Below are 27,097 nucleotides of genomic sequence, written 5' to 3' on the forward strand. Positions count from 1 at the left end.
AAACACTAAGCTATATATGACAGCTTGCTACTTCACTCACCAGTTTTTGGAAAAGGTCTCCAACTCGTTGCTGATGGCTCCATTTTTGGATTCGTGGGAATAAAGCATCATAAAATTCCTTGTGGATCTCATACAATTCTGGAACCTTGAAGAAAATAGTTTCTATCTGCTGGATGGTCAAAACTGGCTGTGAAGTGGTTGCTGCTGCTTTAAGAGGTTTCATTGGCTGCAAAAGTAAAACAGAAAAATACATATACATATCTATCTATATCTATACAGTGACATGCAAAGTTTGGTCACTGAACAGTTAGCAAGTTGAAGATGAAATGATCTCCAAAAAGGCATTAACCCCTTCAATACCAAGCCACTTTTCACCTTAAATCCCAGGCCGATTTTTGCAAATCTGACTGGTGTCACTTTATGTGATAACAACTTTAAAACACTTTTACTAATCCAGGCCATTCTGAGACTGTTTTCTCGTCACATATTGCACTTCATGACAGTGGTAAAATTGAGTTAAAAAATTTCATTTTTATTTATAAAAAATACCAAATTTACCAATAATTTGGAAGAATTAGCAAATTTCTATTTCTCTACTTTTATAATAGATCGCAATAACTCCAAAAATAGTTTTACTTTACATTCCTCAAATGTCTACTTCATGTTTCGATCATTTTGTGAATGCCATTTTATTTTTTGCGGACGTTAGAAGGCTTAGAAGTTTAGAAGCAAATCTTGAAATATTTCAGAAAATTTCCAAAACCCACTTTTTAAGGACCAGTTCAGGTCTGAAGTCACTCTGTGAGGTTTACATAATAGAAACCACCCAAAAATGACCCAATTTTAGAAACTGTATGGGCACACGGCAGGGCGCAGAAGGAAAGGAACGCCATATGGTTTTTGGAAGGCAGATTTTGCTGGACTGGTTTTTTGACACCATGTCCAATTTGAACACCCCCTGATGCACCCCTAGAGTAGAAACTCCAAAAAAGTGACCCCATTTTGGAAACTACGGGATAAGGTGGCAGTTTTCTTAGTATTATTTTAGGGTACATATGATTTTTTGTTGCTCTATATTACACTTTTTGTGAGGCAAGGTAACAAAAACAGCTGTTTTGGCACAGTTTTTTTTTTTGTTATTTACAATGTTCATCTAACAGGTTAGATCATGTGGTATTTTCATAGAGCAGGTTGTTACGGATACGACAATACCAAATATAACTTTATTTGGTTGTTTGTTTCAGTTTTACATAATAAAGCATTTTTGAAAAAAAATATTTTTTAGTGTCTCCATATTCTGAAAGCCATCGTTTTTTTTACATTTTGGGCGACTGTCTTATATAGGGGCTAATTTTTTTCAGTATGAGATGAAGGTTTGATTGGTACTATTTTAGGGTGCATATGACTTTAAATCGCTTGGTATTACACTTTTTGTGATGTAAGGTGACAAAAAATGGCTTTTTTGACACAATTTATGAAAAAATAAATTATGAATGGTTAGGTCATGTGATATTTTTATAGAGCAGGTTGTTACAGACGTGGCAATACCCAATATGTATACTTTTTTTTTTTTTATTCCACTTTAGCACAATAAGCAGTTTTGAAGCAAAAAAAATGTAATAAAATAAAATCATATTTTAGTGTCTCCATTGACCGAGAGCCATAGCTTTTTTATTTTTTGTCCGATTGTCTTAGGTAGGATCTCTTTTGCGGAATGAGGTGACAGTTTGATTTGTACTATTTTTGGGGGGCATACGCCTTTTTGATTGTTTGGTGTTGCAATTTTTGTGATTTAAGGTGACAAAATGGCTTTGGGGGTTAAATCATGTGATATTTTTATAGAGCAGGTCGTTACGGACGTGGCAATACCTAATATGTAGCACTAAATAAAGTATGTCATAACATTTAAGCCCTGTGCGCGCGCAAGCTACCGGGCCGGAGCTACGCACGCACCACGAGGCAAGCTGAAGACAGGACCAGACGAGACAACAAGAGGATCACTGCCGATAGCGGACACTCGTATTATAACAGCAGATGCACCGGACTATACGCACAATAGTAAGTGTTTAGCACCTACTCCCACAATAGATCGCATTTAAAATCATTCCCCCCCCCCCCCCCCGCCCCATCCAGACGGCAGCGCGAGTGTCTACTTTCTGCTTTTTAAATACCTAATATGTATATACTTTTTTTTTTATTAAAGTTTTATACACCAATATCATATTTGAAACAAAAAAAAAGCCATAGTTTTTTTATTTTTTGTGCGATTCTCTTAGGTAGGGGCTCATTTTTTTGCGGGATGAGGTGACTGTTACATTGGTACTATTTTGGAGGGCATACGCCTTTTTGATCGCTTGGTGTTGCACTTTTAGTGATGTAAGGTGACAAAAAAATGTTTTTTTTTTAGCAGTTTTTATTTTATTTTTTTGATGATGTTCACCTGTGGGGTTAGGTCATGTGATATTTTTTTTTAGAGCTGGTCGATACGGATGCGGCAATACCTAATATGTCTACTTTTTTCCCCAAAAATTTTTTAACTTTATTTTTGGAAAACTTCTAGTTTTTTGGAGAAAACTATTTTTTTAACTTTGATTTTCACTTTATTTTTTGTCCCACTCTGGGACTTCAACTTTTGGGCGTCTGATCCCCTTTACAATGCATTACAATACTTCTGTATTGTAATGCATGGGCTGTAAGTATATTACCAATGTAATACGCTTACAGCCTGTAATACGCTTACAGCCTGCTTGCCTGTGAGATCCAGGGAGCTGGATCTCACAGGCTCTCCCGGAAGGCATCCAAGATGCCTAAGGAAGGCATCAGGCTGCCTTCCCTGCCATGGGGACCCGTGAGGATACCTCACGTGCCGCGGTCAGCGCTGACTGTGGCCGTGCAAGGGTTAATGTGCCGGCATCGGTGATTTCACCAATGGCGGTGCATACAGCAGGGGTCCGGCTATCAGTGACAGCCGGACCCCTGCCTCTGAAAGGGCGGCCGCAGCGCCTGCACCCGCCCGATCAGCGCGCCATACCTGTAGTGCGCTGGGATTTCTGTCCCGCATTTCTACGTCGTACATGTACGGCGCTGGTATCCTAAGGGATAAAAATGGCACATTCCTTTTTTAGTTTAAGCAACACTTTTTCATTTTCATCTTTTACATTTTCAAAATCACAAAAACGGAAAAGAGCCTGAAGCAAAACTTTAGGCACTCTACATGGTTAGTACCTAGTAGAACCACCTTTGGCAAGTATCACCACTTGTAAACACTTTTTGTAGCCAGCCAAGAGTCTTTCAAGTCTTGTTTGAGGGTTTTTCATCCATTCTTCATTGCAAGCGTCTTCCAGCTCTGTAAGATTTCAGGGCCCTCTTGTATGCACTGCTCTTTTGAGGTCCATCCACAGATTCTCAATGATGTTCAGATAAGGGGACTGTGAGGGCCATGTTAAAACCTTCAGCTTGCTCCTTTTGAGGGACTCTATTGTGGATTTTGAGGTGTGTATAGGATCATTATCCATTTGTAGAAGCCATCCTCTTTAGCTTTTTTACAGTTGGTGCGATATTTGCTTCTGGAATTTGCTGGAATTTCATTGAATCCATTCTTCCCTCTACCCGTGAAATGTTCCTTGTGTCATTGGCTGCTACACAGCCCCAAAGCATGATTGATCCACCACCATGCTTAATGGTTGGAGAGGTGTTCTTTTCATGAAAGTCTGTGCCATTGTTTCTCCAAACATACCTTTGCTCATTGCGGCCACAGAGTTCTATTTTAACCTCATCGGTCCAAAGGACTTATTCCCAAAGTCCTTGTTTATATGTTCTTTTGTGTCCGAATGACAATCTCTCTCATATCTATGATGGGTGGTCCAAAGGATGGATGATATGGTGATTTCATTTACCAGGTTGTACAGTGGTGTGCAGGTGATAATTCCAAGATCATCACTTCTCCAGGATTTAAAATGGCCACCAGCAACCAGTCGTCCTCACATTCTAGGACATGTTGCTAGCAGCCCTTTGAAATCATTTCTAGAGAACCCCTTTAACCACAGTATGCACTTTATTTGAAGTTGGTGATCACTTTTTGCAGGTGGTTTTACCTCTTTGTCAGTTAACTTTAGCTCAGACTATGCCTTGGCTCATACACATTTTATGTGCACAATTGCCCTTTACAAAGATAGCAGAGCGCCATTCAGCCCTGGCAGTGCGTAGGCCCTGTGACGTGCCATAGTAACGCTAATCTCCACGGATGCTCCAATGAAAATACCTACTGGCCCTTCTGGCTGACATGGTCTATTCCTTTCTAACCAATAACCATGGACAGGGTGAGCATACTCCACTGACCTGCGAGCCTCATGCTGTTGGTACCTACAAATCCTATAATCACTGTTTATGGTAATTTAGCACTACCGCTGACTATGGAAACTGGCTTTGTTTAGTTACTTGCACTAATTTTGCAGTCAAGGCACATGCTATATATTTTTGTCAGAGTCTGTTACACTTTGCTTGAGAAAGGCTCTGATTATAGAGCTGAAATATTACACAGACCTGGATCAATAAACCCAATTTTATTTGGATTCTATTTAGGGAGTGCTTCTGCAAATGCATACATATATCCACACAGTGATATCTATACACTTACCAACAGCAAGGCTTCCAGATGACTCAGGTAGGTTTCTTCGCTAGCCAGTATTGCAGACAGGACCCATTTCCTCATCTCCAGGCCCTTCTCCAGATCCAACTCATTCTATAAGCAGAGAGAAACCATCAAGGCTATACATGGACCTTGCATGGCTTGTCACCATTCGCAGATTTCCCCCCAAGAACTAAGCGCACATTGAACACATTTATTAAGACTTTGCTGGTATACAAAGGTTGCAAATTATTGTGCAAGCAATATTTACAGCATCATTTGTGACTTTTCACCTTTTTTTGTCACTTTTGAAAAGTGTTCATAAGCATGGGCTGGGCTTAGCAGGAGGGGCAAGTTCAAGTCTACATAGCCAGGAGTGGACTGACAAATTTCCCTGTGGGCTGACACTCAGGGGGCTGCCTGAGCCCTCCTCATGGCCACTAACCGGGTACATAAAGCTGTGAGCATTAAATACTTATGTATCTGACTGGCGGCTGCAGGTGTCATCCTGAATTCAGTTGTATCATCATCATCCTCAGAATGTGGCAGCTGGTGCCGATGACCAAAAAAGGGCATCTTCTGGGGAGCTATTTTGTGCTGCACTATGGTATTGATGACCCTGCCTACTTGTGTTGTCCTGCCTTCTGTCAGTCAATTTGGACCCGCCTACAACATGAGGCCACTTTTAGGTTTTTTCCAGGGCCACTTTAAATTCCCAGTCCACCCCTGTACGTAGCAGGTGAAGATTTTAATTTCTGGCGCATGGACGGCTGTCAGATGTGCCAAATTTATAATAAATGTTATTAATAAGTTTGGCCCGACTGTCTTGAGTTTGACATGCACAGCCCGATATACTGATGAGGCTGAGAGTTGTATTGTGTACATGGACTTCTGGTGATCAGAAGCCAGACAACCGGTCACATACAGGATAATGGGACAGGGCAGCACAACTGCAATAAACATACATTATACATTTATAACATGGGCCCAGTTAAAGGGATTCTGTCACCTAGATTTTGCATATAGAGCCGTTTATAGGGCCAGATCTCATATAGCATGTCCGCAATATACCTTTGCCATAGACATGAATGCTTTAGTTTATTCTGAAAAAATCAATGTTATCAATATGCAAATTATGTCTGCAAAGAGCCCAAGGGGCTGTTCCTAACGTCTCTGGAGCCCGGCCATGTGGCGCATACACAGTCAGTTCTCTGAGGCTGATGCCAGTACAGGGATGGAAGACCAGGTGAACACTTACGTCAGGAGTCGCTGAGTCCTCTGAGTGACATCGGGGGAGCTAGTAGGGGACCTTTTAGGATGCGGGGCGGTGCTGGGCTTCTTCAAAATAGGTGCGGCTGGGCCCCAGAGACGGTAGAAACAGCTCATTGAGCTCTTTTCAGAGGTAATTTGCATATTGATAAAATACATTTTCTGAATACATTTAAGTATTCATGTCTATGGCAAAGGTATATTGCAGACATGCTATAGGAGATCTGGCAGACCCTATAAACAGCTCTATATGCAACATTTTAGTCACAGATTCCCCTTAACTATTGTTCTCTCTAGTAGATAAAAATATCTAGCTTAACCAATACTACTTACCGATTTGCTGGAATCCAAAGATGCAGAAGAAAGGGTGTCTCTGCTGCTGAGGCTCTTAGCGCTGAGCTGAGGAGAGGAGCTTGGGGAATCATCAATATATGGCATAAGTTCATGTTGTGTCCTGTGCTCTTCTGTACCACCAGGGGGCGTCCTGCAAAAAGATCCATCTAAAGGAAAGAAACCGGGAACAAAAATACTAAAATTACTGGTCTGAGACGAGGGCACTATTCACATTGTATTTTGGCACTACGGTTGTTATGAACCAAAAATATATATATATTTTTTTTTTTTTTTTTTTTTTTTTTTTTTTCAAGGCTTACTACAGAACCCAAATGTATGACTATACAACTGCATCCGACGGTCGCTATCTTAGGCCTTCTGGCCTGATTCAGATAACCATTCCAATTTTACATCTGCAAAAAACGGACATATGTCAGTCCATCCACATGGCAGAAAAATTTAAAGGAGTCTGTCACCTACATAACATGTTTTAAACTGATGATATAGCTCTGTGGGAGGCAGATCCATAACACTGATGGTACCCATGTTTAGTTTTTCAGAGCCTCCAAAGTACCTAAAATGAAGTTTTAAGAATATGCAAATTACCTATCGCAAGTGCCCAGGTGCGGAGAGTGTGCTGCAAGTGCCCAGTGCTCCCCGCCTTACTTGCTCCTGACTCCTCCCCTCTGTATCGTCCGGCCAGCCCTGTATCCTTGCGGCGTCATTCTCGTCTCCATTCATAATCCAGTGCCTGTTCGCTTCACCGCCGGGTCCGTGCATGCGCAGTACATTGCCCACTTTGGGCAGAGGCCTACTGATATGCTGTGCGCATGCGCTAGTTACGTACACCGGCGGTAAAGAGCACAGGCTCTGGATTATGAATGGAGATGAAAATGACGCCGCAAGGATACAGGGCTGGCCGGACGATACAGAGGGGAGGAGTCAGGAGCAAGTAAGGCGGGGAGCACTGGGCACTTGCAGCACACTCTCCGCCCCTGGGCACTTGCGATAGGTAATTTGCATATTTTAGGTACTTTCAGGCTCTGAAAAACTAAACATGGGTACCATCAGTGTTATGGATCTGCCTCCCACAGAGCTATATCATCAGTTTAAAACATGTTATGTAGGTGACAGACTCCCTTTAACGAATCATTGACTTCAATGAGTCCGTGTGCAGTCCACTGTGCACACAGAGCAGATTGAAGGAAAATACAACCCTACAATTCAAGTATTACATTATTTTTTTTAAGTACGTTTTAACATACAGTTCTTTGGAGGGGTCTGAAAACAGGAGTAGCTTACACGTTTTAGTAAATGATGTGTACTTAGTCTAAAGTACACATGACCAACTATACTTGTGTGAAACCTGTGTGTTCCTCAAAATGTCTTTAAAATGTCCTTCCATCTCCCCTGGTTAGGGCAGAGCACACTTGTAAGAATAAAACAAAAAAGGGAAGTACAAACCAACAGAGCCAAAACGCAGAAAGGCAATAATAGTCTACAAAGTGACATGGCGGACGAGGTGACCATCTGTACTGCATACTCTCCCACAAGAAAACATTTCCTCTGCCCAAAAGGGACGGACTCAGTGCGAGAACAAGCTTATATATGAAACAATTACTGGCTCAGTCCCAGTGATCTGAGGCTACGTTCTACTTGGAAACTGGGCTGTCTATCCTTTTTTAAATGGACGTTTTTAAAATGAATAAATTTCATGGCTTTTATTTTAATTTTATTTTTTTAAAGTGCCCTCATTATATACATGGCCCTTTTAGTGCCCCTAGTATATATAAGGCCCTTCTTAGTGTTCCTAGTATATATATATATAAGACTCTTCTTTTTGCCCCTAGTATATATAAGGCCCTTCCTACTGTACCTCAGTATTTTTTTTTTAAAGCCCCTCTTAGTGGCAAAAAAAAAAAAAAAAAATTATATTTACACACACACACACACACACTCACTCATCTCATCCACTTGATTGCACGCGGACACTAGCTCCTCACTGGATGCTGCAGGACCTGCGCTCCCAGCGTGACCATGTGACATCATCATGCTGAGTGTGCAGGTCCTGCTGCATCCAGTGAGGAGCTAGTGTCCGCGTGCAATCAAGTGGATGAAAGGCCCTTGCAGCAGTTTTTAACAGTAATTGCAGATGCCCTTCTGCCTATATAACTATTAAAAAACAGGCCCATTGATTTCAATAGGGTCTGTCTGTGAAAACGGCCAAAAATAGGACGTTCTACTTTTGGACAGCAGCTATTCACTGACAGGTTAAAGAAACGCCATCTGAATTTCCTGCCTGCCAGACTTTAATTGGTTCTAATAATGGCTGTGTGACTGCCGTTATTAACGTGGTCATCCAAGTTTGAATATCCACCTCTAGGATGCCCGGCCCAGTGATAGTGAATATATGTACTTACCTGTCCCTGACTCCGGTTCCATCCACTACATATGGAGAAATCAATATCAGTCAACAAGGGGGGCTGGGTGGGTGCAGGGGCCGGGCATCCTAGAGGGGGTTATTCAAACTTGGACAACCCCTGCGAATGCCTTTTTTCACGTTCACTTACTGCCAATTTTGTTGCATGCTGTCATATGCAAGGACAACATATACAGTAAAATAAAGCTCTGGCATGCAGCGGAAAATACAGAAAAAGTATGCTGCAGATCTACGGCGAAACCGAATGTATAACAGGGACTTTTTTTTGGTCATGGAAAAGGCTGATGATTTCACTCTCTCCTCACTTTACCCTGCAGATTTTTTACACAACGTATTTAGAAAAATCTCATCCACTTTGCTGGTACTGCCCAACGCTGCAGATTTGCCGCCCGAAAATCCACAACGGCAAATCCTCAGTGTATCCACCACATGTCAATGTACCCTTACTGCATAGAGCGAGACAGCTCTGACTAAGAAGGGTGTCACTGCACACTCTCACACTATCCAATAGGTGCAGTGTAGGGACACACCCCTTGGGCAAGGGACAAGGTAACACCCCCAGTTGTCTCTTCTTTTGGATACTTGAAGAAAAGACTGCGTGGTAGAGGCCTTGGGTGCAACGCCAATCTCTGTAATGCCTGTAGCTAGGCCACTGGCATTAATACAGAGAAGTAGGCAATAAATGGCAGGGACGCTGACTGGAAAATCTGACTTTCGCCAGCATTCTTCCCTGGCTGGTTCCTCTGGTGTCGGTGGGATTTCTGCTCCAGTTACCTGTCCCTCTACATTTTCCCTTCACTCCTGCCCTCTCACACTGAGGAGACAGGATTCTCACAGGGCGGCTTTTCCAGCCTGACAGGCGAGTTGGGAAACCGTCTCAGTTTCACAGAGATGTAATCTGAAAGTCAAACACACACTGGTGATTACAGGAAGGCAAATAGAAAGAGCACAAAGCGACATGTATGTGCCGCAGGAATGCAAACAGACACGTGCATGTGACCCATCTGACCGCAGCTCTTGGGGTGTGCACCAGCACATGAGGAAACTGGACATCTCATGGAAACACAGGCCCAGAGCCAGCAGCAAACAGCACGCCATTTCCCAGCCTCACATCTCGACAGCAAATAGACCCATCTACCCACGTGACATCAATCCCAGTACAGCTTTCTACCTATACCCCCCAGAAACCATCCCAATTACTTGTGATTAGGTTGGAGCTTTCATTTTCTCAAACGACAATGAAGGAAAAGTAGAAACATGGGCCCAGATTTACTAATCCTGAAGATGGCGTAACCTTCAGCCCCTTCGGCTGACGGGCACCTATCAGGATGAAAAATACCCGATCATCGTCAGTACATCTCCCTATGTAATTAGGGACGTGCGGACGATAATATTCAACAGAACTGAATGAGGGAGGAACGACTGCAGTAACAACCCTTCCTCCCACATTCAGTTTGCATCGGTCTGTGTAATCAGACAGAAACAAATGAGCGCCGATGGATGCAGGAGTGCACCTAGCCTTTCTGCTGCCCGAGGAGATAATTGAAACGGCGCCCAACCCCTCCTGTGATACAGAGAGATATTCCCTCAGCCCTGACACTGCCCCCACTTGTCTCTAGGTCTTGCCGCCTGAGGCAATTGCCTCAGCTGGCCTTATTGGTGGTTCACCCCTGGATGGATGTGTTATCGGTCATCGGCACTCACACTGCCTGAACATCGGGCAGTGTAATAGGGCACCTAGGTTGTCTAGGCCTGCACCAGGTTTATCTCAGAGGCTCAGGTTGGATGATAAATCTGGTGAAGGGAGAGACATTTTCTCCGACATTGTTGCACAAAATGGTCTATCTTAGACCACATCCTTCTTCTGAGAAGCCCCATCCCTTTTAAGCATGTCAGGAATAAAGTGTACAACCCGTAGCCGCACCAAACGACGCACATTTTTAGATTGTAGGTGCAGACACATTAGTAAATCTGCGCCATAATCTTTTTGATGAGCAGAGTCACTAGCCCATACGGCATCCATGTCTGTGTGAGCCCTTCAGCTCGGATCTATGCAGATACTCCAAAGAGAATAAGTCTGTATGTTAAACATTATACCGGGCAGTCATTTCTCAGTCTGCTGCAGGAGGGGGAATCGCAGCTACATTCGCAGGGTTTATTCACACATTGCACTCATATCACAGGTTCTTTTACCACAATGTTTGCAAGATCACAGTGAAAGAACACGACGTATGGAAAATAGAAAAAGGGGACTACATAATGAACCATGGCAATATACTGAGGGGTAAAAGAGGGCACGCCACCTTTGTGGGGTCATGTAATGGAAGAAAAACTTTATTCCTAGTAAAGACCCAATCAGTTTGAAAACAACTAGCTCCGTGTCGGTCATAAGGACCCTCCCCATAGACCAGAAGTGCACAACCTGCAGCCCACAATGCCATTCTAAGCGGCCCCCAACCATCTATTCACAGACATGCATGCTTGTATCTGGTGCGCTGGAAGGCCATATATTGCTAGAATAGGGGTCTGATCCCTGCCTGGCGCTGTGAAGTGGAGACAGGCGATGCATGCACACAACAATCTTCATTGTCATTTATGGGAGCAGTGAACAACTCATTTAAACTATAATGGAGAGAGACACACTTTCTGGAGTGCGAAATGGGCAGAAGGTGGAGTTGGAACTGCCACCTATCATTCATGGCAAGGGAGTCTGTCACCATGAAATTCCCTGATAAACCAGGAACAGTGTCTTGTAGGGCTCGCTCTGATGAATGTAATGATACATTCAACTTAGTGATCTATGGCTTCAGTCAGGACTAAAAGTACTTTTAATCCAAATGCAAATGAGTAGTTAAGAGCACCCAATCTGTGCACCCCTGGTCCTTCTGCACTTGACAACTCATTTGCATATGGATTAAAAGTACTTTTTCTCTAGAATAAAAGGAACAGATCTCTAAGTGAAAGGTGTCATTACATTCAGCTGAGCTAGCCCTACAAGGCATTGTGTCTGGTTTAGGGTCCATTCACACGTCCGCAAGTGTTTTGCAGTCCGCAAATGGCCACACATGGCTGGCACTATGATCCGCAAATGTTCCACACATGGCTGGCACTATGATAGAAATGCCTATTCTTGTCCGTGGTTGCAGACAAGAATAGGACATGTTCTATCTTTTTGGCGGTGCCACGGAACGTAACTAGAGATGCGGACAGCACACAGTGTGCTGTCCGCATCTTTTGCGGCCCTATTGAAATGAATGGGTCCGCATCCGTTCTGTAAAATTGAGGAAGGGATGCGGACCCATTCATGCGGACAGTGAATTTCCTGGTGACAGATTCCATTTAGGTTTTATTGTGGCCTTTGGGAATAGTTCATACAATGTGGCCTTTGGACAAGAAAAGGTTGTGCATCGTTGTCACAGACATGCCAATATCATACGCAGAAAACTATACCGTACATTCCTCCAGGAAAGCTACATTTTTTGTAGTAGTAAATACAGAAGCTGCTCTGTATTTGTTATATTTCTTATGAAAAGATTTCTTATGAAAGATATTTTTGAGAGATTAGTTTATAGTAGGTTAAAAGGGTTGTCCCACAAAAAATAATGTTTTCAAACCAGCACCTAGATCCGAATACTTTTGTAATTGCATGTAATTAAATATTTAGCATAGCCACTGAGAAAATGTATCTGTATGGCGCCACTTACTGGTTTTTTTTTTCTCCCCCTGAGCTGCAGCAGAAAAGACACCTCTCCCCCGAGCTGCAGCAGAAAAGACCCGACCCCCCCCCCCCCCCACCCCGAGCTGCAGCAGAAAAGACACTCCCCCCGAGCTGCAGCAGAAAAGACACGACCCCCCCCCCCCCACCCCGAGCTGCAGCAGAAAAGACACTCCCCCCGAGCTGCAGCAGAAAAGACACCTCCCCCCAGAGCTGCAGCAGAAAAGACACCCCCCCCTGAGCTGCAGCAGAAAAGACCCCCCCCCCCCCCAGCTGCAGCATTAAAGACACTCCCCCTGAGCTGCAGCAGAAAAGACACCCCCCCCTGAGCTGCAGCAGAAAAGACAACCCCTCCTGAGCTGCCAGCAGAAAAGACACCCCTCCTGAGCTGCCAGCAGAAAAGACACTCCCCCCCCCAGCTGCAGCATTAAAGACACTCCCCCTGAGCTGCAGCAGAAAAGACACCCCCCCCTGAGCTGCAGCAGAAAAGACACCCCTCCTGAGCTGCCAGCAGAAAAGACACCCCTCCTGAGCTGCCAGCAGAAAAGACACTCCCCCTGAGCTGCAGCAGAAAAGACACCCCCCCTGAGCTGCAGCAGAAAAGACACCCCCCCTGAGCTGCAGCAGAAAAGACACCCCCCCTGAGCTGCAGCAGAAAAGACACTCCCCCTGAGCTGCAGCAGAAAAGACACTCCCCCTGAGCTGCAGCAGAAAAGACACTCCCCCTGAGCTGCCAGCAGAAAAGACACCCCTCCTGAGCTGCCAGCAGAAAAGACACCCCTCCTGAGCTGCCAGCAGAAAAGACACCCCTCCTGAGCTGCCAGCAGAAAAGACACCCCTCCTGAGCTGCCAGCAGAAAAGACACCCCTCCTGAGCTGCCAGCAGAAAAGACACCCCTCCTGAGCTGCCAGCAGAAAAGACACCCCTCCTGAGCTGCCAGCAGAAAAGACACCCCTCCTGAGCTGCAGCAGAAAAGGCACTCCCCCCGAGCTGCAGCAGAAAAGACACCCCCCCTGAGCTGCAGCAGAAAAGACACCCCCCCTGAGCTGCAGCAGAAAAGACACTCCCCCTGAGCTGCAGCAGAAAAGACACTCCCCCTGAGCTGCAGCATAAGACACTCCCCCTGAGCTGCAGCATAAGACACTCCCCCTGAGCTGTCAGCTTGATATAAATCTAGCAGAGCAATGAATGGAGAGATCTCTGGATCCATGTGAGGTACAGGGCTGGTTCTAGCTTTGTTAGAAAGAGGTTGTCATGTACTATATGGTGTCTTTCTTTCTTCTTCCCTGAGCTGCAGCAGAAAAGACACACCCCCCCTGAGCTGCAGCAGAAAAGACAACCCCCCCTGAGCTGCAGAAGAAAAGACACCCCCCCTTGAGCTGCAGCAGAAAAGACAACCCCCCCTTGAGCTGCAGCAGAAAAGACAACCCCCCCTGAGCTGCAGCAGAAAAGACACTCCCGCTGAGCTGCAGCAGAAAAGACACTCCCCCTGAGCTGCAGCAGAAAAGACACTCCCCCTGAGCTGCAGCAGAGAAGACACTCCCCCTGAGCTGCGATAGGGAGAGAACAGACACGCCCCCTGAGCTGCAGCATAAAAGACACTCCCCTTGAGCTGTCAGCTTGATATAAATCTAGCAGAGCAATGAAAGGGAAGATCTCTGGATCAATGTGAGGTACAGGGCTGGTTCTAGCTTTGTTAGAAAGAGGTTGTCATGTACTATATGATGTCTTTTTTTCTTCTTCCCTGAGCTGCAGCAGAAAAGACACACCCCCCCCTGAGCTGCAGCAGAAAAGACAACCCCCCCTGAGCTGCAGCAGAAAAGACACGCCCCTTGAGCTGCAGCAGAAAAGACACACCCCTTGAGCTGCAGCAGAAAAGACACTCCCCCTGAGCTGCAGCAGAAAAGACACTCCCCCTGAGCTGCGATAGGGAGAGAACAGACACGCCCCCTGAGCTGCAGCAGAACAGACACACCCTTGAGCTGTCAGCTTGATATAAATCTAGCAGAGCAATGAATGGGGAGATCTTTGGACCCATGTGAGGTACAGGGCTGGTTCTAGCTTTGTTAGAAAGAGGTCGTCATGTCCTATACATGTATGATTTTCATTCACCATGAGATAACCCCTTTAATACACTTTAGTGCATTGCTTTCTTTCTACTGTTCTTCATGTATATATCCCTTCATTTACGATATTTTCTACTACTAAAAAAGGTGGTCTTGGGAGGAAAATAAGGTATAGTTTTCAGCATGTACATGTAGTACTGGAATGCCTATGGGGAGTGTTCCTCTTATGATAGACCTAGAACTATGTAGATGTTTAAACTTGATCTGCGGTTACAGGATCGAGCTGCTGCACAAGTACGAGAGTGGCATGCCAATTCTTACTGCCATACTGTCACATCAGCCTCCACCTTGCCTTTCACCAGCAGTCAGATCCACTAAAGAGGCCAAGAACTGCAGTAAGAAGCATTAATAAAAACGTGTGTCGGAGAGCCAACAATAAAAGACTGCATCATGGAGAGGCTGGCAGGTACGGCTTACAACGTGAACCTCACCCTAAACTGCAAACAGGAGTGGTCTTCTAAGGGGGCTGGTCCTCTTAAAAACATGGCCAGCCTGCAGAATAAATCTGTCACAGACCAATCAAATCTCTCATTTGGGCATAAAATGCCCGTCTGTCAGCAGCACATTGCCCTGTGCAAACAGCTTTTCCAGAAACAGACATTAAAAATCTACTATATAATTAGTTAACTCAATAGAGGACATTTGTATATATTTTCCACAGGGAATTACAGGGTTACTATAGAGAGTGCAGTGTGTGTCGACTCCACCCTGGATAGCAGAAGTGCTGCCCACCGTGATCTGTGCGGCTTCCGTGTACTAATCACCTGTAACATGAGTGATCGCAGCGATACCTGGCCAGAGTAAAAGGATTACTTAATCCGGTCAGCAGGGTAAACCCTATTAAACCAGCCATACTGCCTGGCAGGGTGATCCTGCAGATTAAAGCGATCCATGTAGGGTTAAAATCTGTTGTGCACTACAAGAGAAAAAAATAAAATTTTATTCTAGATGCAAATTAGGGCTTCAGTGCAGTGAGGGGGGGTTGGCCATAGCCCCTCGATGCACCTCAGCAGCCCAGCGTCTGTCACACCCTCCCCTTGGCCGACAGGGCCAGGCGTCATCGTTGTCCTCTTGCCTGGCCCTGTAGTCCTGTGCATGCGCCATAGATGTTATTATCAGTGCATGCGCTTTACATGTCCTTCGGGTTGACTGCACATGCGCTAATTATGGAATATACAGCGCATGCACGGAAATACAGAGCAGGAGGACAATGATCATGCCTGGCCCTCGCCGTCAGAAAGCATAAGGGCTGAGATGCACTAAGGGGCTAGGGTTCCACCCCTCAGTGCACTGAAGCCCTAATTTGCATATAGAATAAAATACATTGGGGAAAATTTATCAAAACTAGTGTAAAGGAAGACTTGCTTAGTTGCCCATAGCAACCAGTCGGATTCCACCCTTCATTTTCCAAAGGAGCTTGGAAAAATAAAAGGTGGAATCAGACTGGTTGCTATGGGCAACTAAGACAGTTTACTTTTGCATCAGTTTTTGTAAATTTCCCCCTTTATCTCAAGCAGTGCAAAGGATTTTGATCTTCTAGGGATGATTTTAATCAGCAGGATCAACCCCACCGGGCAGAACATTTTTTAATAGGGTTGATCCTGCTGAAAGGTCTTGTTGCTATGTATAAAGGTGAGTTTGAAACTCGTACCATACACCATAACTGTAATAGCGGAAATGTTTATTCAATGTCCGCAACAGTTTTTGTTTTTTTGTTTTTACACTTCTGCATTTATTATTCATTGCTGGCTAGAAAAAAAAAGGATCATGTCAAAGCAGGTTTATCTATGATCTCTACCTGCCTGGTGGGAAGCAAACGTCTCATGGCATACTGCCGAGGGCTCCATAACCCATAGAAAGACGCTGCAACCCTAACCTGATAAGAGGTCCCCTTTAAAGGCTGTAACTGCGCCCTATGCACAAAGGTGAAGCACAACGTCCGGAGGCTCTGGAAGAAACCGCCATGTACGTGTTGTGCTTCCAAAATGAAACCAAAGTCAGAGTTTCTGGGAAAGTGAAGAGGAATCTGCAATGACTGGGTCCAGTATACTGTGCCAAAGGCCGCTGCTGAGAGAAACTCGCATAACACCATCCTGACGAGCGTTACAGCTATGCCAGGCAACACCCATCAACCGTCTCCCATGCCACAAATGCCAAAGTATCATTCTGCTTCAGTGCGGTGTATGAACCCCCCTCCCTGTCAGCTCCACAGCAGCTGCACCCTTATACCATCACTCTGCAATGTGCTGGGAGCACCCTAGGGACCACACTGCATCACCAACCAATTGCAATGCAGCAAAAACAGGTGTAGCACATGTGGCTTGACAACCTCTTAGATACAGGGCACCTGTTACCTCCATGCCAGCTGGAGCCGCTCCATTCGCGGCTACTGTAAGACTAATGTATACGGCCGCATTCAGGAGCCATCAGGTAGATTTCTCTTTAACTGCTTAATAACTGGGTTAGGGAACCAGGGATTAAAAACCTGTGCCAGGCAACGCAGATGCCAAGCTGAAACCTGCTCTAAATGAGAAACGCACCTGTACCCCAAGAGTTAACAAAGAGGGACATTGATTACTTTGGGCTCTGTTCACATCAGCCACAACACTGCACGACGGACCCCAGCAGCAGCACCCGACAGACCCCCCTGACTTAGTGCAGGGATCAGGAGGCGGCACTCCTGAGGATAGGTCATCAACAGAAAACCCCTGGAAATCTGGCCATACACATTAGGGTGCATTCACACGACCGTGACTGCAAACTGCGGATCCGCAAAACACGGACAGCGGCGGTGTGCACACCGCATTGCAGGGCGGACCAATTGGCTTCAAAGGGTCTGCGATCCACATGTTGCGGCCAAACGTAGGACATGTCTTTGTCGGCGTGGTCACACAGACTGGGAAGCCGCGGCAAATGATGATTTACTGACTGCACCAACGATCTACTACCTGATAAACAAGCGTTTCGCTAGTTCATTGGGTAATCGGCGGCGCCTTTACACAGACAGATTATAGCTAACGAGTAGGCTTTAGCGAATCGAGTTTCCGATCATAGATTCAAAGTCGATTTGTTCAAAAATGTCATTTTTAATGCAGTTTTTTTAAAGCATTAAAACGTATTGGCTCCGGGTAGGCAAAATTCGTCTCAGCCAAAGTTGCGCGAGACTTCGGTGAATTCTTACAGTATTCCCATCTGCGTATTTAAAAACATTTTAAAATAGGTATCCAACGTGGGCTTTGGTACTGGCTGGTGTTTTTAAATACGCAGATAAAAATACAGTAGTAATTCACCGAAGTCTCGCACAACTTTGGCCGAGACAAATTTTACCTACACGGAGCCGATACATTTTAATGCAGTACGGAAACAGCATTGACATCAACGTTTTTGAATGAATAAACTTCGGATCTATGATCTAAAACTCGATTCACTAAAGCCTAGTAATGAGCGTCTGTACGTACGAATGCTCGTGCCCGGACATCAGGCAGTGAGACCACCTATATCCCCTATAATGGGTGGGCATTCAACCCAGTGTTTGATCGTGAACCAAACAACTATAGCACTGCATATCCCCATTACTATGCCCTAAAAGAATGCGGTACGAAAAAAGTCCAGCATTTCATACACTGATCTTAGGGTACTTTCTCACTTGCAGTCAGAAAAATGCATTGAAATGCCGGATCCGTCTTTCCGGTGTCATCCGGCAAAACGGATCTGGCTTTTTTTTTTTTTTTACCTTTTTTTTCGGTCTGCGCATGGACGGTTCCGGCATTCCGGTATTTTGAATGCCGTATCCGGCACTAATAAATTCCTATGGAAAAAGAAAATGCCAGATCCGGCATTCAAGCAAGTCTTCAGTTTTTTAGGCCGGAGATAAAACCGTAGCATGCTGCGGTTTTATCTTTTGCCTGATCAGGCTTACTCTCCATTCAGAATGCATGGGGATAAAACTGATCAGTTCTTTTCCGGCATTGAGCCCTTTTAACGGAACTCAGTGCCGGAAAAGAAAACTGCACGTGTGAAAGAACCCTTAGGGTCCAATCACACGTCCGTAAGTGTTTTGTGGTTCCACTGATACGCAAAACACGGACAACGGCAATGTGCGTTCCGCATTTTGCGGACCGCACATCGCCGGCAAATTGCGAACAAGAATAGGACATGTTCTATTTTTTTCGGGAACGGAATTGCGGATCCGCATTTCCGGATCCTAGAAATGAATGGGTCCACAATTCCGTTCTGCAAAATGCAGAAGAATTGCGGACGCGTGAATGGACCCTTAGTCAATAGTGCATAGCCGCAGAATTTTTTTGCATCTTGTGTCCATGTGTCAGAAATGCAAATTTATGCCAACTATAGCTATGAATTGCTAAGTAAATTTGGCGGGCTGCAGGAGACCGTGCCCGGGTGGGCAGACAGCGAAAAGTATGGCATAAAATTGTAAACTTTTTGATTAAAAAAAATAAAAAGGAGCGCGCCAAATTTCCATCACAAAGTGAATGATAAATTCGTCCGACCCCCTAATGCTCATGATCTTAACGAACATGTTGGCACTATATAAATTACAGGGGAAAAAATAAAATAAAAAGAATATAATAAACATATTTTTGGGGGGCGCCCTTCAGGTCATACAAGAGATGACAACTTCATCTACTCCACGGTTAGTGGCCACACATGATCTGTAAATAACAAGGCCAGCATATACCATATAATATATTTACACTGACGCTCAGAAAATTTCCAGCTTAGTCAGGCGATATTGCTACTGTGGGGGCAGGGAGCGTTTTCCCAATGCCTCTCCAAAAACCAGGAGAGAAAAGGCCGGAGCGATGCGGTTTAAAAGCTGGACAAATACAAAGGCGCTTTAACTAGCTTGGCCATTAGCCGAGCTGGAGGTGCTCAAAGCCTGATAAGGTTGAGTGGACACAATGGGATTAGGCTGTAAAGATCTTGCCGTTCAGCAGCATCACCTCACGTACCCTCCCTTTATCTGTGTCCTTTTTCTTTCCACCAGTGCTGGTTTTTCAATGTCACATGGCCGTCCTCTTTTTGTCTCTTCCGTATCATGTACACCCCCACCACGTCCACTGCTTCTACCTAGAGTTATTAAAAGCATGAGCCTTTCAGAAATGCCCTACATAATCGTACCCAAGGCACAGCTGAGAGTGCCAGGGTCCGGAAAGTGAAGAAATGTCAGTATTTCAAGATAAAAGTGTACAAGAGACAGGCGCACATGTGGGAAATAAAAGAGAGTGCCCGGGGTTGGCCCTGGTGGGTTCAGAGTGCTTTGGGATTAGCAGGTGCTCCATGCAACTAGGCTATTGTCCTCAGCGAAGAGACAGATGGTCTCTACAAGATGGGACTGATTAACATCTGCCCAGCTTTCCCCTCCACCATCTTCTCAATGCATCCTGCCCATAAAAATGCAACAAGCAGGAGAGGGGATGAGTGGCTAGAAAGACTTGGAACACGAATGAAACCTTCACTGCAAAACAATGGAGGAACATCTGATAGCGAACAAGCAGCCATGTCAGCACGACCGGCACAAAGAATCACACAAAGGCTCTTCTGGATTTTAACCCCTTCCCAACCGCCTCACATAAATTTACAACGGCAGTTGGGTATTTAAAAAATGCTGCCTGCTTGCAAGCGCCAATTATTATTTTTTAATTATTTTTATAATTCCACCCCATTTCCCACTATATTGTATGCAACTGTAAATAGTGCCATTAGAAACTACAACTTGTCCTGTAAAAAACAAGCCCTCATACGGCTAAGTGGATGGAAAAATAAAAAAAAGTTATGGCTTTGGGAAGGCTGGGAGTAAAAAAACAAAAATAAAAAAAATAAAAATAAAATAGTCACCAAGTCTTGAAGGGGTTTAAGAGTATGCAAAAGGCAAATATTGGTATGCTTTGGATCAAAGTTCACACTGCTTCACCCTTCTTAAAATGCCACTTTTAGAGCCTATACATACATACATACTAGCCCAAATATCAAAGTCCAGAGACAGCACAGATTTGGGCAGGCAGGGTATTATTCATACAGAGGACCCCCAGGTCATCTTGTATGGGGCAGGGAGAACTTTGTAAAGGGGATGTTAAAAATGGCAAAAACCCTTTAATCAATCAACTGTCACTAGCCAATCCCCACCAATCACAAGATCAGGGTCTGGAAGCCTCCAAAGTAAAAGCAGCAACGGTTGCGCATGAGAGTTGCCGCTTCATTCATTCTCTACGGGACTACCCGCGAAAGCCGAGCAGTGTACGCCGCCATCTCCGGTGGCCTCAGAGAAGGAGTGCACATGCATGACCATCACTCCATTAGCTTTGGATAGGTAGTCATATCTTATGGTGGGACCCCATTAAGGCCTCTTAAACACGACCGTAGGTGTCCCGTTGCCGTATTGCAGACAGCATTTGCGGATCCGCAATACACGGGCACCGTTCCGTGGGCATTCCGCATCAAGGAAGTGGACCCATTCCCTTCAATGGGTCCACAAATCCGGAGATGCGGAATGGTGCGGAACGGAATCACGGAATGGAACCCTACGAAAGCACTACGGAGTGCTTCCGTGGGGTTTCGTCCCGTACTTCCATTCCGCAAAAAGATAGAACATGTCCTATCTTTTTGCGGAACGGCCGGATCGCGTACCCAATAAAGTGAATGGGTCCGCGATCCGCTGCCCCAGGAAGGTGTTCGTGCATTTCGGCCCGCATTTTGCGGGCTGAAGCACGGCCACGGGGCGCACACGTTCGTGTGCAGTAGGCCTAAGGGGTCAGGCACATGAATGTTTTTTGCGTTCAGTATATTGGCCGTTTTTTTTAGTTCAGTACGCATTGCTTATACTGAACCATTCATTTCAATGGGTCAGCAAAAAAAACTTAAGTGTCTCCGTGTGCATTCCGTTTCCGTATTTCCGCTCCGTTCAAAAGATAGAACATGTCCTATTATTGCCCGCAAATAACGTTCATTGGCTCCATTCAAGTCAATGGGTTTCAACACATATGGAATGTACTCCGCATGTCTTTCATATCCATTCCATTTTTGCGAAACCATCTATTGGAAATTTTATGCCCAGACCAATTTTTTCTATGTAATTACTGTATACTGTATATGCCATACGGAAAAACGGAACAGAACCGGAGACACTACTGAAACAAAAAACTGATCCGTTAAAAACGGCCCGCAAAACACTGAAAAAGCCATACGGTTGTGTGCATGAGCCCTTTAAGGCTGAGTTCATTGCCCTTAGGACCTTCTACATCAGAGTGGACAACACTGACTGACAAAATGCAGCTAATGACATCATAAAGCCATGACTAATGGGTCACCATGTCACACGCTTATCACAGAACAGACTGGTGTTCAGACTCTGGAGGCCATAAACTAGAGATTTTAGATGCCTGAAAACGCCAATATAGCCGATTTTTCTGCTGACCGTCGGTGAACGTGACACATGCTGATCAATGACATATGCATCCCATCAATGGAAACCAGGCCACACACAGATCACAGCTGAGATCGACTGGAGAGCTGCCGTTTTAACTTATGCCGTGGTCATCCAAAATGGCGGCCTACACAGACCAAAGTAATTTAGAAAACGGTCATCTGAAATGACTGATGTATGGCGCAGGTTTAGAATATGAGATTGTGACAGTCACATCTAGAAGAAAAGAAGTGGAAGGAGCCCTAAGTAAATATAGCTCTGACGTCAAGCAGTGGTCCGGATTACACAGGCGATCTTCTATATAAAAGTTATAATTTCATGCGTTAATACAAGTACCTAATAAGAGATGAAGAGTAAAACGATACACAGATACGTTACTTACAGACGAGAGGAGAAAACTTGACTATGCCTTCATCAGTCACCAATCTACAACAATAGGATTCCCCAGCTTAAAGGGCATCTGTCAGCAGTTTTGTAGCTATGAAACTGGCTGACCTGTTACATGTGCGCTTAGCAGCTGAAGACCTCTGTGTTGGTCCCATGTTCACGCCTGAATTGCTGAGAAAAATGATGGTTTAATAAATGCAGATGAGCCTCTAGGAGCAATGGGGGTGTTGTCATTACACCTAGAGGCTCTGCTCTCTCTGCAACTGCCGCACCCCTGCACTTTGATTGAAGGAGCCAGGCAGTATAAACGTAGACGGTTTTATGGATCTGTGCTCCATGGAGCTGTAAGGTGGCTTCCATAGCTTGCTACTGGCCTATGCTACACAGCAGTGTGCTCCCGATATTACACGGGGACACACTCGCATTCAGTTTCACTATATGCATATTACAAAGTAAACTCCCCCTTAAAGCACTGCTTATAGGTAAGAACACTGAGCCTTGTGGAGGAGTGCCTACAGGTCCGTAACATGGACGCATAGTCACTCAGTGTTGCCTCACAGGATCCATGGATGGATATTTGCTACATGCATGAGCTCTAAGGCCTGACACACTGATGTATTTGGGATTTGTACCTCCTCCTGCCATTTTACCAAGTTATTCTTCACTAACACTAATTCTCATAGAGGCACTATATGGCGGCACTCTGAGAGCCGAGGGGTCCTTAATACATGCCAATGAAGCTTAATTTGGCATGCGGCCTAAGGTTGAGTTCACACTTCAGTTATTTGATCAGTTATTTCCATCAGTTATTGTGAGCCGAAACCTGTAGTGAAGCCTACTCAGAGATCAGCTCTGCACATATTCTGGTACTTCCATATTGCTCGAAGATTACAGTCCATTTGCAAACAGCTATTTGAAGCAGACGTCTTGTCTATATACATTACTGATAATTGGTGGGGGATTCATTTCCCAGTTCCTCTCCGGGTTACACGAGGACAATAGTAATTATCCTGTAAAGATGGAAGTTCACCAGCTCCTTCTCACCCATATTGGAAATCTACAGAAGAAGGGCCCCAAGTGTCAATCTTTCAGAGGAACAATTCCTACCTTGGACCCCAACCCATCTGTCCCTCTCGGCTGCTGAGACGTCTCTCCTTTGGATCACATCTGTGGTAAAATTCTAGTTTTATGTTCTGACATAGGAAAAGGAAACTGGGATCAGGCGGTATACATATGCCATACAGGGCTGGCACCCACCGGCTCTCACCGACTAGAATGTGGTCCGATATGGATAACGGCATTCTGCCAGACAAAATACCGCTTTATGCAGCGATACTTTGTCCTTGGCTAGAATCTGCACTAGAGGCTTGTGCCAGAACCTCCGCCGCAGTGACCCGAGCCGACAGCGGTACAGAACTCGGCAGAGTGCCGGCAGTGGAAAACTGATGATTTTCCTTCACTTTTGCTACAGCTTTTTCTACGATTGCATTCAGTTTTTCACGTCAGTCCGCCCTTCAGGTTTTTTTCACTGAAGCCTTGACTTGAATGGTTAGTTCCGTGCAAAAAACTGATGAAGACAGAACATGCTGCGATTTTTCCCTGAACGGACAGATGAGTGAAAAAATAAATAAAAATCTATATTGACAAGCGAACTGTCCCAGTGACTGTAATCTGTCAGCGTTTAGTCGGATGCTGCCCGAGTCAGGGAACTCTCTCTTCTGAAGGCACAGCAGTGTAGTTTAGGTGGATTTTTGGTCAGTTTTTGCTACATTTCTGTACCAAAATCGATTGGATTTTGTCATGTAGTTTGACGTAAATTTGCCCCAGATCTCACCTTTTCCATCACAAAGAATGTAATCCGCACAGACAATTGATGGGCTGCGGGTTTTCAAAATCCGCACCGTGGGTCAATTTCCGTACCATGTACATGAGATTTTATAAATGGTGCTGTATTACGCTGCTGATTTTCCGCTGGAAAGTCTGCACATAACATAGTACAGTCACCTGGGGCTCAGCATACTTTACGCATTAATTTGTTGCGGATTTTGCTGTGTATCTGCTGCGGAATTCACCATGTGTATTGCAAAGGGCGAAACTGGCGATGGAAATCCACAGCATAAATTAAAATCCGCATCGTGGGTCAATTCCTCTACAGAATTCACACTTTATTTATTTTTTTACTCGTGTGAATCAGTTTTAGAAAATTCTGTGTATACGCTCCATGTGGCCTTACCCTAAACGTATCCTTGAGTTCCGACACTGCGCATTTTCTATGAGGTTTCCTTACAGGAAAATCTGCCGCAAATTACCATACAATATGAGTGGAAGTAGTGCAAAAAACGTGTGTGGAAAAACAAAGATGCCGAAAACCGTGCACCTATGTGAGCTGCGGCTGTCTGGCATTTGATTATTAGAAATTGATTGGTATTTGCTTAATTATTGTTAATCACTGAACAGTTCCTGCAAAACCGCACGGCCATTAACGATAAGCAAGCGATTTTTAATGCTCAAATAAGCAGCTACAGCTTACGTGGATGTGCGGTTTTGCGGACAAGATTAGGCTTTTTTTTTAACAATGGGTCCCGCCAAAATTGCAGAATGCACATGGACCAAATCCATATTTTGCGGACTGCAAAACGGACACGGTTGTGTCGAGGCACCCTTAGGCTTATTTCACACGAGCGACACAGAACGAGTCAGGATCTGTTCAGGGAAAAACTGATGGTTTTGAATGCAAGTTTAATCAGTTTTTCTGCGATTGCGTCCAATGTTTCAGCTTTTGATTCATTTTCACTGAAACTGAAGAACACCACCCAACATCTCCTAGCAACCATCGGTGAAAACCACATTGCTTCTGGATACCTTCCGTTTTTCACACAAGCCTTGTTCACTTCTATGGAGCAAGGGACGTGTGGAAAATGTAAAAGTTCGGGTTATCGAAGAATTGCATTATGGATTCCGCTACCACGAACTTTAACAGAATTTAGAATCCATAACGCGATTCTTTGATAACCCGAACTTTAGACGCCGAACTTTAAACACAAGTTCGCTCAACACTAGTTGGCTTCTGTCCTGTGTTTTTGGCTCACAATCGCTGATGGAAATCACTGATCAAACACTGACCAAATTCACACAAGTGTGAACTAGGCCTAGGTTTGAAGTTTTACACTAGAAGGGTCTGCTTGTCAAGTAGGGCACAATTCTGGATGCAATGGAGGGCCGTCTTGTCACCCAGAAGATTTTTGCATGCTCTGTCCCCTTGGAATAGCAGAGACATGGAGAAGGCACACCTACATGACAGCCCACATCCACCCGGGGTGCGAGCAATGAAAACAGCTCCTTCTAGGGTTTCTATTCTTTCAGCTATAAAATGGGACGCACACTAGAAAACATGACTATCTATCTACTCATGGCTGGAGGGAGGTTCTGTTAATGGAAGCTTAGTACTGGAACATGGTGAAGGAGATGAGCTACATCTTCAGGGGTAGTTCTGCACTGGAGGAACGCTTTGGGGAACTGAAGGTGATGACAGAAACGTTGCTGTAGTATCCGAGCTGATGAAACTGAAGTCTTCTCCAGCTCAGGTGTCTCCAGACGTCAGAAAGTCTATTCTCATGGATGATTTATGACTCAGCTCATTATATGATCAGGAGTCGTAAAGAAAGAATTAACTTTTATTAGTCATTATAGTCAAGCAGATCCATCAGCAGAATTTTCTGCTCTATCTAAAGAGAACCTGTCAGGCGAGTCCTGATGCTCTGCGATATATAGGATACAGAGTCCTAATTACCCCATCCACACAGGATGATTGAGAGCTCTCCCTGTATCAGTGTGTGTACACAGAAAGCTGTCAATCATCCTGTGTGGGCGGGGTCAGCAGGACTCTTAGGCCCCTTTCACACGGGCGAGTATTCCGCGCGGATGCGATGCGTGAGTTGAACGCATTGCACCCGCACTGAATACCGACCCATTCATTTCTATGGGGCTGTTCACATGAGCGGTGATTTTCACGCATCACTTGTGCATTGCGTGAAAATCGCAGCATGCTCTATATTCTACATTACAGGTCAAGGACCTGTGGTGACGTCACTCCGGTCATCACATGATCCATCACATGATCTTTTACCATGGTGATGGATAATGTGATGACCGGAGTGACATCACCACAGGTCCTTGACCTGTAATGAATACTCACCACAGGTCCTGTTCAGTAAAGGAGACAGAAGGAGATGCCGGGCATCGCGATCAAGTGGACTAAGGCGAGTTAAATTTTTTTTATTTATTTTTTAACCCCTCCAGCGCTATTTTACTATGCATTCTGTATTCAGAATGCTATTATTTTCCCTTATAACTATGTTATAAGGGGAAATAATACAATCTACAGAACACCTAACCCAAACCCGAACTTCTGTGAAGAAGTTCGGGGTTGGGTACCAAACACACGCGATTTTTCTCACGCGAGTGCAAAACGCATTACAATGTTTTGCACTCGCGCGGAAAAGTCGCGGGTGTTCCCGTAACGCCCATGTGAAAGAGGCCTTACTGTCTCTCCTAAGGGCTCTCTCACACACGAGTGAATGCCGTGCGGGTAATCTGCTGCGTGAAGGAGTGCCAAGCCCCGTTCCGGACAGCAGAGACACGGAGCAGTAACAGGATTGATAATGCTCTTTGCTTCTCTGACCTTTTTACTACCAAATCACAGTGAGAAAGTTGTCATCGTGATTTTGTAGTAAAAAGGTCACAGAAAGGCACAGAG

General features: G+C 44.9%; 1 protein-coding gene across 2 annotated transcripts in view; it reads right to left on the reverse strand.

Annotated features, from left to right (window-relative positions):
- The window catches only part of BCR (BCR activator of RhoGEF and GTPase), an 80,083-nt gene that overhangs the window by 49,243 nt on the left and 3,743 nt on the right, over positions 1 to 27,097 (reverse strand). Inside the window, exons 1-4 of one of the 2 annotated variants that reach the window (XM_040416427.1) lie at positions 9,444 to 9,631; positions 6,230 to 6,396; positions 4,637 to 4,741; positions 41 to 226 (exon numbers count right to left, since the gene is read on the reverse strand). In XM_040416427.1, coding sequence (XP_040272361.1) covers positions 41 to 226; positions 4,637 to 4,741; positions 6,230 to 6,334 — 396 coding nt within the window. In that variant the 5' untranslated portion in view covers positions 6,335 to 6,396; positions 9,444 to 9,631. Of the gene's footprint in view, positions 1 to 40; positions 227 to 4,636; positions 4,742 to 6,229; positions 6,397 to 9,443; positions 9,632 to 27,097 lie in introns of those variants that run through there. The other variant, XM_040416426.1, reaches the window with a different exon arrangement.

This window comes from Bufo bufo, chromosome 2 (genome assembly GCF_905171765.1).
Source record: "Bufo bufo chromosome 2, aBufBuf1.1, whole genome shotgun sequence".
NCBI classification, from domain to species: Eukaryota; Metazoa; Chordata; class Amphibia; order Anura; family Bufonidae; genus Bufo; species Bufo bufo.